The sequence below is a fragment of the Chelmon rostratus genome, chromosome 4 (assembly GCF_017976325.1).
Source record: "Chelmon rostratus isolate fCheRos1 chromosome 4, fCheRos1.pri, whole genome shotgun sequence".
NCBI lineage: Eukaryota > Metazoa > Chordata > Actinopteri > Chaetodontiformes > Chaetodontidae > Chelmon > Chelmon rostratus.
This window is the reverse complement of record NC_055661.1, coordinates 16,271,907-16,283,223: the sequence shown is the minus strand read 5'-3', so window position 1 is coordinate 16,283,223 and position 11,317 is coordinate 16,271,907. Positions and strand designations below refer to the sequence as shown.

General features: G+C 40.1%; 1 protein-coding gene across 2 annotated transcripts in view; it reads left to right on the top strand.

Annotated features, from left to right (window-relative positions):
- The first annotated feature begins 242 nt into the window (after nt 1-242).
- The window catches only part of negr1 (neuronal growth regulator 1), a 135,571-nt gene continuing 124,496 nt past the window's right edge, over nt 243-11,317 (top strand). For both annotated transcript variants that reach the window (XM_041934965.1, XM_041934964.1), the window contains exon 1: nt 243-629. In XM_041934965.1, coding sequence (XP_041790899.1) covers nt 460-629 — 170 coding nt within the window. In that variant the 5' untranslated portion in view covers nt 243-459. The remainder of the gene's footprint in view (nt 630-11,317) is intronic.

Genomic DNA, 11,317 nt, shown 5'->3' with positions numbered 1-11,317 from the left:
TTTCCAGATGCTCAGATTGTTCATTTCCTTATGGGGAATAAATAGGGGGTGGTTGTCCAGTCGATATCTTTAATTGCTCCTGGGTTGTATCAATACCTACCGGTTTTACTGCTCCATCACGAGCCACTGGGAACGGGTTGCCCGGGAAACGGCCGCATGGCAACAGGATCAGAGCCTGGGGGTTGTCTGCTTCTAGGTCTGCTCCCATTTTACATCGCATTTCCTCACTAGATGGTGTGCAAGCCACTGGAGAGTACACTTCCCCGCACAGTGGGCTCCACAGCCAGCAAAACAAACCTGGGAAACTATACGGCGGACCGTTTCTTTACGGGGCTCCGAGGAGGAAAAGTGTGGAAATAAAGCGTCGCTCGCGTCAAGGTTTTCTTTTTTTTAAGCTAACCCCACGCTTTTTTCTGCTATAAGAAGACTTGGGAAAAGCGGCAACAAAACGCAGCTGTGATGGACATAATGATTGCGGTGCAGGATGCTTGTGTCTCCGGTCAGTGGCTTACTGCGATAATTCTCAGCCTGTGCTGCTTTCTGCCGTCCTGTTTGCCCGCTGGACAAACTGTGGACTATTCCTCGGTCGAAAGTGTGGTCAGCAGACAAGGCGACACGGCTCTACTGAGGTAAAACAAGCTAACACAACTTCACTTTCTTCCGCTCTCACGCGCTCTCCGTAGGACTTCTTCATAGCTAAAAGCTCACTAGACCCACTCTCCTCAGCAGCTCGTCGGTTTAAAGATGCCCGTGAACTACTTTTAAAGACGGGGTTATTATCCATCGCCTGCCATGAATACACAATAGGCCATTTTCCCTCCATCCCGTCGTTGTTTTCGCTTGACAGGGGGGCGGTTAGAGCCGCTACGCAGGACTCCTGCGACATGCGTAGCTCGGCTGGTTACTAACTAAAGTTTTCTAACGTACTTTCCCTTCGTGGACATCAGCTAACACACACGGTGTGCTGTTTTGTGGTGTGTTTCTTTTAATAGCTGCTCCTAGGGGGGGACGATATCGCCCGAATTACCAAATTAGCCTACCGCTGCCTAACGCTTATGTTATTTGATTACATTATCTTCGCTGTTTCCCACAGTTTTAAATGCTGCACCGAGCTAAAGACACAAAAGAGGGGCTAACGCGCTGCTTTGAGTGCTGTCCCGTCAGTTTTGCTGAATGTACGTTGTGATGTCGCAGTTTCAATGCGAGGCTGAAGTGTGTATTTGTGGTGGCTGTCTTCCCCATCCTCCCTCCATCCTCCCTCCATCACGTAGGCTGCGATGCCAGCTGCACAGGTAGCAGCCCATTAAGGACTAAATTAGCTGGCATGGGCGTGGTTGGGACAAGTGCACTGAGGAGTTTGTAAGAGCAACATCATCTTAATCTCTGCATACAGTTATATAGTAGTAAAACAATAATAGAGCTTTGTCAGAGGATAATTTAATGGCCAAGTTTCAACATACCGCTCTTGCTGCTATTATTACAAAAAAACTCAAATTCAATTTCTTCGGGAAATTCAAAACTCTTTGGTTTACAGAAAAGACAGACAACAAAACGCAAAATCTTCGGAGGGCTATGATAATATCTTGTTGTACCAATATCAAATATCCGCTTTGATGGCTCTGAGGAAAGGCTGAGGTGGCAGGTCTGCTCCATTTCAATAAAAGTGTGGACCAGCATACAGAACAGCAAACTGTCTAAAGTTCCACTCAGGTTGGCTTTTAGTCCTAGTTGTGATCTGCTGAATCGTTCCTGTGGCATAGGGTCAACATCAGTAGCTAAATGGAGATGAGTGTCTTAGTATGAGGATGGTCAAAATGCTGTTGTACATCACTGAATTACCTTGGCAACAGCTAAGAGGTACTTACTATTTTTATGATGTTCCCTCAATGCCCAAGGGCCGTCCCGTCAAAGAGACTTACACCTCTGACTGTCTCTGTAGAGAGGGCGTCTAATTCCCTGGTGTCAATCTGGGTTGGCTGCGATCAGTGGCAGAAGCTTTGCCTGAGTCCTGATGGTTTATTGGACCAGAGATTATCCCTGTGCTATGAATCAGCTCAATAAACAAGTTGCCTGCCACCCACTGAATAAGGCAACATTCTCCACAAGCGGGTCATCGCCTCAGTAAATGCCATCTAGAAATCTAGGAAATGGATAGCGAAAACATTTTCGAGATGCTTTTATTGCCAGGTTCTTACAGTTAATTAATGGGCTATTCAACACTCACTGCAACCATTCATTTGCATTTTTCATGTGACTGCTGACACTGTGAAGTTATCTGTCTGCTGAAGCTCGCACCTGCCGACCTAATAGAGACTGTAAACCTCTTCACCCTTTGAACTCAATAATAATAATAAACTCAATAATAAACGCAATAAGAATGGTCGGCCAGTGCCGGCGTTGGTATTTTTGTTGCTCATTGTAATGTCATGCATGTTGAAATACATCATATCTCTAAAATCTGGACAACGTAAGCAAAAAGGTTATGAAAGTCAACAAATCATAATAATTGATAGAAGTATTTAAGTTATGTCATAAATAAAAAAAATCAGAATGAGACATGTTTTTCATTAAATTTTATTTGATAAGCAAACAAAACATATTGATTCAAAATATTTCTAAATCTAGAAAGATAAACAAAATATATCGTAACGCTCAATGAGTTATTTGAGCTATGTACAGTTTTTAGTTTAGTTTTATGAGATATGCTAATTTTTATTAGCAAAGTGCAAAGGTATTTTGAGACTATAATGTTTCACGTTTGCACCACACATAACATAACTTTATGACATTATGACATGCGCACAATTTGATGATTCGAAAGGCAAAGGTTTCTGCAGCAATGAATGCTCTATGGTGTTTTTATTTTGGATTGATTTAAATAGGATCATGCAAACAACAATCTCCAGCGTCCAGTTTGAGGCTGCCCACGGGAGGTCCATTTTCATAGGGTTACTACTTGCCTCTCTGGATTGCATCTCATTGTGAAACATTGCTGTCACCAAAGCAATGATAATGGTCTGTTCTGACTTGGCACAGTCATTTTCTCAAACCACAAGGAAACATGGCTCTGCCTTTTTTCTTGTTTTCTTGGTATTCAGTGGTCTTTAGAGCCAGGCATCAAAGCATGAACCATTTCTTTTAAGAACGCAGAGAACAGTGCCCATTTGTTGAGTTTCTCTATTGTCAAGACCCCTGACTATTAGAGGGCAATTCTGCTGTGCCCCAAAGCTGATTGCTGGCTAAAAAATGTGAGCATTCTCAAATACTGACAAACCCAGAAGCACGCAATTAGTCACTGCCTCTGGATTATGGAGTAGCTCCCGAGAGGTGGGTCTGCCGTCACATGTTCATTTCCCCCATCTCTTCAATTCTTAGCGCTGCATTATAGCTGCTGTGATTCATGTTGGACAGTGGGTCCACACCAATTAAATGATTTGAGCCTCTTGAAAATGAGGAATGGTCCACATGTGTATCATTGCGTTTTTTGATCTTTTTTCTCTGCCATTTTCAGCCTCTGACAACGGCCTTTGTATTTGAAAAGAGCCAGGCTGCTGCTGCTACATGAGTGCATTCAAGTTATGCACATATGCTGCATTTTTTAAGTCTATCAGCTTCCATAGGGAGCACATTGTTTAGAAGAGCTACCCATTCCTTTCTTCCCTGTATTTTTTACAGGTTTCATGTCATTTGGATTCAGTTGAATAAACCTTGACTCTTTCCAGTGAATGACTCATCTGGCTATGAATTTGAGGGGGACAGCCAGATGAAAAGACAGTTCCCTATGCTGTCAGGAAACACACGGTATCAGTGGCAGCCTCTTCCACACGGATAAGCAGCTGTAATCAAAAGCAAAGAGCAAATGTCTGTAAATTTAGTCTAAGCAGACTGAAATTCTAAGCATAGGCTGCTATCATACTCTTACAATTTGCAGTGCTATTCTTAAAATATGTCTGTCTTTCTATGTTGGTGCCTAGTGCTTTGTCCATCAGCTGTATTTCAATTTTCCCATTGTAATATGTATGATGGTGTGAGAGTGAGACAAAAGGTACACTGATTGTGCTTTAAAAGCTACATTTTACATTCTACAAAGGCAGACAATAGGAACCAGGCAAATAAATTGGAGCGAGGCTGTACACACCAAGAATAAGACACTGATCCTCACTTATTTTTGTTATTTAGTTTGACAGTTGGCCCTCAGCCACAAAATAAGGCCTGCACCACGGGCCTTAGTCTCTATAATAGTGCAAAATTGACCTGTCACTAGGTTGAAAGTCCGGTATTCTTATAAATCTAAAATCATTGCCTCATGTCAACTGACCAGTTGATGAAAATCTTTTCTGGCTGTACACAGTTGTACTGGGGCTTGCATTTTCTAGTGTTATCCAGGACAAAAAACGACGCCATGTATCATTTTCCTCAACTGTGTCATCATTATGGCTCTGAAAGGTCTTGACATTTACTATAAGCACTTGTGCCAGAGACAACATCTAGTCTAAATGGCTTGGTGTCCCCACCCCAGCACAGACGCTGGTAAGTCGGAATAGAGGCATATTAACTGACTGTTCAAACTCCACAGGACACAATTTATAGGAGGAATTGTTGACTATCTCCTTAACACACACCCTAACCATGGCTAAGAAGCACCATCTCAGCTTTCTGCATTTCATCACTTTTTTAATTAGGCCACAGCCAGTTCTGTTAAAAATTAGAAGCAAGGATACTTCATCTCAGCAGCTTGGTTGGGGATATAGCATATATAGTGAGCTCTGAACACATCAGTAAGCTGCCAAGTATCTGCAGTTTCATGCACTCATTTGGGGGAAAACCTGGTTTACCTCTTATGACACATCTGTGGGTACACCTGACTCTGTCACTGTTAATTAAACGCCAAAATCCTCTCGCCTGTTTTCTGCACCACATGTTTAATGCGATCAGGGTTGCTGTCAGCAAAATGTTGCTCTCCTTCACAGTCCTTATGCTCACCACGGTCTCCACATCTCAAGGTTCAAGTGTTAAGTCACTTGACCTCATTTTTTGCACAAGTGAATAGAGGCTATCATGATGCAAAACGGTGGACGTGGGGGAGGGTCTTTTGTTAAGGAGGGGCTCCCAGATGGAGCCATCCAGGCACAGACATTACAAAAGCCTCTTTGATGTATGCATTCTATCCCAGAATTTTTCAGGAACATTTCCTGCATAGGGTCATGTGTGAATGGGATTACGCATTGATATTCAGGGATATCTGTGCCGCCAATTTCTTAATTTAAGACTCAGTAACGTTTCAGGAAATTTGCCGGTATGGCTGTGTTGTGAATGAAAGCCGTAATATTACAGTGACAAGCAAAGCCTTATGTCCATCTGATGAAAGACGCTTTCATGTGAAGCCAGTGAACTAATCACAAGACTTTCCTGATGAGGTATTTGAATCCATGACACTCCAATGCTCTTTTAATGTTCCTTTCAACGTATAAAATGTGTGTTTCTTGTTCTTGTTCACGAAAAAACATTTCTTGTCTCACAGATTTGTTGAATATGAAATACATTACAAAATAACTGGCACACGACAAAAGCAGCTCCTCGCTGTGTTGCTGAAAATATAACGAGACATATTCCACCACATACACATACATCTAGCCTTGCCCCAGCTTCTTCTTCTAGAAGAAATACCATGGCATTGCCGGAATAGATGGGGCAAGGGGCAGCTTCTTTCTCTAGAAGCTTCTTCTTCCCTCCCCAATGGTGGTGGTGGGCATCCATAATTATTGCATTGCTGCCATCTGCAAGACTGTCCTATGCCCCTTCTTTTCCAGCACTGACATGACATGTGTGAAAAGGCAGAAGGCGGAAACGTTCCTGGGTATTCCTGAATGCCACATCATGGGAATTTCTAGTTTAGAATTTTGTCGATTTCTTAAGACTTTACTAGTCTGTTGGTGTTTTGGTTTTGGTTAATTGTCAAAATACTAATAATGATAGACTTTTAATTGTGGTTTAGTTGGTTGTGGTTGTCTTTGTGTTACCCACTTTTCTTTCAGAAATAGTCTGATCAGCCACTATGTATAGTATTTTTTGTATTGTATTATGTATTTTAAGTTGGTTCATTTCATTTAATTTCACCAATGCAGCTGGGCCCCTGATACAGCTATTTTAAAGAAACACTTGATAGAGTTAATGCCCCTGCTATGGACACAAATCTGCAGAGACGACAGATTTAGCTAAAACTAATACATTGAAATTACGTCGGAGTGACACTGGAATACAGCGTAACCTAATGGAGTTTTTGGAATATTTCATGCCATTAGTCTGTGACAGTCTAAAGTGGATTCTTGTTTTTTTTCATAACAGAAACTATAGCAATATATAATCATATGTATTAGTTACATTCCTTTTTATTCTCAGAGCATGGCTGCATCCCTATCATTTATTTAATTAAGTTTTTTTATTGCAGTGGCCGTATCTGTACTTGCCATGCCAAGTTGTTTGATTGGACATTGTACAAGAACGATAAACACATTTTGTGTTTTTGTTTTTGAATAAAATGCTGGAAAATAATTAAACTTAACTTTTTTCTTTTTACCCAACAAATAATCGATTATCAAAAAAAAAAAAAAAAAAAGTAATTTATTGGGATTTATGTGTGAAAAGATTTAACTGTGAGAGACTCACACGGTCTTATGTAAAAAAATCTGACCTTTCCTTTTAAACAGTACAAAGCAGGCATATTGCTGGTTTTGGGGTCTGTCTTCTGTTGCCAGATGTGCTTTAGTACAAATGGAAATCAGAACAAGGTGACATGCGAGAACAGTGGCTAAGAAGGCTTTCATCACAGCTGCCTCCTTGAAGACCTCCAGTTAACCTCCTCCACAGCATCCACTTGAAACTCGTCATCAAATTGTCATTCAGCTTGTTGCTGAAAGCGGCCTAATGTCTTGTAGATGAGAGTGTATAAAGTTGCAGTGCTATCTATGAAACAACCCTGTAGGTAATATCAAGACTTCTAATAGTAAACCTTTCTTTGAAAATACAACTTATTCACCGCCCATTGACAAGAAATGATATAGAATATATGTACCTTTGACCCCTTTTGTGCCAAGTGATCCATATTCAATCAATCTAGGACACTTTGTACAAGGATGACCCACTTTATCTAGTAGGTCGTTTGATTTTGATGCTAATTTTCCCGCAGGTGTTTTATCTATGGTGTTCCAATGCGTCTGTATCTGTTTTACACTTGAACTTGTGATGTGCTTTACGAGTGAGTGGTTTTACTATTTTTTTCTCGTTTTATTTTTGCATAAGTGAGCTCACTAAGACTAATTCTAAATCAATTATGTCGAAATGCCAATAAAGTGTTGAATCTTGAATCACTAATCAGATGCTCTTTACGAATTTACAGTTAAGCATTGGTTAGCACACGGAGCAATGAGCTAGTGCACTCAATTCTTTGTAAAACAGATATACAGAAAATCCAAATGAATGTTGTAAGGTAAGGCAGCTTGTTGTTTGTGGCTTTCTACACAACTTACCTTCTAGGATGTTGCCAGAGCTTTTTAGTTATATGCCGTGATTTATGGCCTCATGTTGTAACTATGTGGTGGGGCTAACATACATTAAAAGCCAGATTTGCACACTGTAAACCATTTCCAAATGGATTACATTTATAGTCATCATTTGTCAGGCAAATCAATCCATTGTACTTTCTAAAAATTAAGCGTTTCTATTTCTAATATATTTCAATTAGCACTAAAGTGATTGAGTGCCCCGGTGAATTAAAGCCTAAATGGAAATGCTTTCTCAAGGTAAATCCTACGAGGGAAATAGATGCTATGCTCGGTTTTAAAGCATCTTTCTAATATTCTTATAATCACTACAATTATAGGGGATAGGGAAAATGATTTGGGGTGGAAAATGGAGCTTTTACCCGTTCCCAGCTGTGACCATCCAGATAATTGCCATAATTCTACAGGAAAATCTCAGAGGACAGTTTTTGTGTTGTTTGAAAGCTATAAGCCTCAAAATTAAACTTGACAGAGAGTGACTGGAGAGGCAATAACAGGTTGGCCAATTTTGAAGTGAAGTGAAACTGAATTTTTGTTGAGGAACATGTCCACTGTGTTGGGAGACTTATTTTTTTTAACATCGGTGACAGTTCGTTTGGGGAACAGTTTACAATCTACATCGAGCCCTGGACTGTGATTTGTCCACTTGCTATTTACAAGTGTTGTCATTATATGAGCGTGAATACTTTAAATCAAGTGTTGCAAGTTTTTGTAGACTGCTTGAGCAGATAGTCGACATGTGCATTGATTTTCAATAGGCTGTATCAAAAATAACGCTGTTTCTGTGCATGTTCTTTTGGATATATGTAGACTTTTTGTGTAGAAGATTAATCTATTCTCTCTGACAGCCATTCCAGAGTAAAATTCTTTTTACCAGCTCTTTTGTTCATCAGTGTGTGCAGTCTTTTCTGCTCTAAATCATATGCCAACACATCCAGTCTTTCATCACAGAGCTGAAACGATTCCTCAGAGCCCCTTCAATTAAAATCCTTAATCAATTAGTTAGCATCTCCTTGTGTTTCATGATAATTAGTTGTGCTACTCTGACAACATTGCGTAATCTCATCTGTGCCTCCTCAGTTGAACCTTGTTATGTACCAGCAAGTCTTGGTATGCCTCTCATGTCAGCAGGTTATAGACAAAACTCGCTGACATCAGAGTTTGGCGCCTGAGTGATGGAGGGTTTTGAAACAAGTGCAGGCATAGGGGTGGTACTCTTTGCTTGGTATGCTGAGCATGAAAAACACCTCAACCTTTAGTAAGCTTCTGGGAAACAAGAAATGTCCCGCTCAGAAATATCTGCAGTAGGCATAATCGTATATCCCTGAATTCAGCTCTGTTCAGCCCAGGTCAGAAGGTGAAGCTCTTATGCAATAACATGATTGACTGACCAAAATCTACATAAATATCCCACCAAGCCAATCTGTTTCTGAATGTTTTAAGCCCATTTGCAATGAGTGTTAGATGCAGAAGTGAGCCTGAATCATCATCATGGGAGGTAGTCCCTTAGGATGGAGTGGTTGATGTCATTATCTTCAATGCAAGATCTTTCTGTGTGAGCAAGGTTTTAGGCTGCAAGGACTTCAGGTAAACAGTAGTTTGATCCCATGGGAATAATAAATCAGAAGTGTAGACACATGGTTATCTTAGCGATGCCCTTGGGTGAATTAAAAGAATCCAGAGGGATTTCAGCTCTTGTAGAGCATAATTTCTTCTCCTTTAATGAAATTCAACATTAGTCTTGTGTCTTGGGTTTACAGTAGAAACTTGTCCTTTGTTCTGAGGCATCACGATTCTAGAGTTATGAACAGTAAAGCCGGCTTGCAGCCTGTCTTCACATAACCTTTAAGATAATGCTTATATAATCAATTGAACTTAATCTAGAGATGCAGCATTAAGTTGGATTCTTTAAGACTAGAAGAATTTGTATTTCTTTAGTGGTTGCCATAGTTTCTCTGATTAAAAAAAAACCCCATCATTGTCTCTTATGAGGCATACATTTTTTTCACTACTCATATTTCATATCAATCAACAAAATGTTCCCAAATGAAGAAAGACATATTGACTGTAATCTCGACTTTAGTACTTCACTTAATTCACTCATATGTTCTTGATGGCTGGTCTCTCACAATTGATTAGAAACTCCAGTAGCTAAAGGAGGTACGTTCTGTATTGTCATAATTCATTTGGTTCTATGTTGGCATGGGTAAAGAATTTTAATTGGAGTCGCTCTGAGCAGGTTTTGGGTTTTATTTTTTTCTCTCTGCCAGTCATTTGCATAATGAGTGTGTGGATTTCAGACTGCTGTAAATGTTTGTTGGAGCCAAGTAATTGGAGAGTCTGCATTGGTAATTATTAGTAAATGGAGAAAGAAGCAGTGGAGCAAATCAATATCAGTCAGAATAGTGCTACCTTTTGTTTCCAGTGGGGTCAGGAGTTAAGGTAACAGAAGTGTAATGCTGCACAGAGATAAATAAAAGCCTCATTTGTGAGACTGATGCGTTGATATTATCCAGACTTAATGCACAGTACGTAGGACTAATACATTATACAGTGTCATTTAATTGCAGTTCCAGTGATATACTGAAGCATATTTCACTGAGAGGCTTTTCATTTAATTTTGTGGTTGATGATGAAAGGCAGCCATGACAAATGCCCACATTGGATACTTACTGCATGGTTGCAGATTCATGACAGTGTATTAACTCTTTACTATTTTGCACAGATGGCAGAAATGCCTTGTTACTGTAGTGATCCAATTAAAACAGACAAAATCTGGTGTTGCTCAAGGGTAATTTAAAACAGCCCCCTCAGCACTTGACTTATTATGGGAAACACAGAACATTATCGTTTGTGGCAAAAGTTGGTGCTGAAAATGTCCCCCTGACCTCCAGTGTTTAATAATGTAACAATTTATAAATAATATTACAATTTTGGCCACTACAGACTAAGAAAAAAAGACAGGGGGGTTTTCTCTAAACATAGAGGGGAAAAACATATAACATTAACAGGCTGTCAAGCTTTGTCCCAACCACAGTATTGTGGCCAGATTAACTCAGTCTGTGCTAATGTTAAACAGCAAATTCATCAACGGATCTGCGAGACTGCCACTCATTAGGGTTCTAATTTTAGTTAATTTCTCTGTTTGACCCCCTCCTCTCTCTGTTTCACATTATCTCTACCTTTCTCTCTGCAACTATGTTCCCTAATTGCATCCGAAGGTAAGCAGCCAAGGTAAATGCAGTCATGATCAGTCACTACCTTGTAATGGACGAGCCTTCTGATATTCTCTGGAAATACTCCAGTGTTTTCTCTACCTTTAGTATTCAATCTGCTCATATCCAACTTTTTATCTTAGCTGTGTACTGTTCTGTGTGATATTCAGCAGTCAAATAATTGTTCCTAATCAAAAGGATTGCACGGAATGTGAGACTGGGAAATAAAAAGAGTCAACAGCAGCCTGGGCCTATATCAGTTATCAAACCATCAGTTATCCCGTTTGAGGCAGAGGCTGGATGCTTTTAGACAGCCTCATTAAATATAGTTTCACCATTACAATAGAGATGCACAAATAAAACCACCATCTTTGCTACTTGGCACAAGCTGTGTAACTTATGAAAAGTTAACTTCTTCACTATATTATAAATCCTAAAAATTGCCTGTGCTATAGTACAATTCATAAATTCACAACCTCAGAACAGGTGGAGACAATAGGAAATCAGGGCAGCCACAATGGTGACACATGAGGAAGGGCAAGT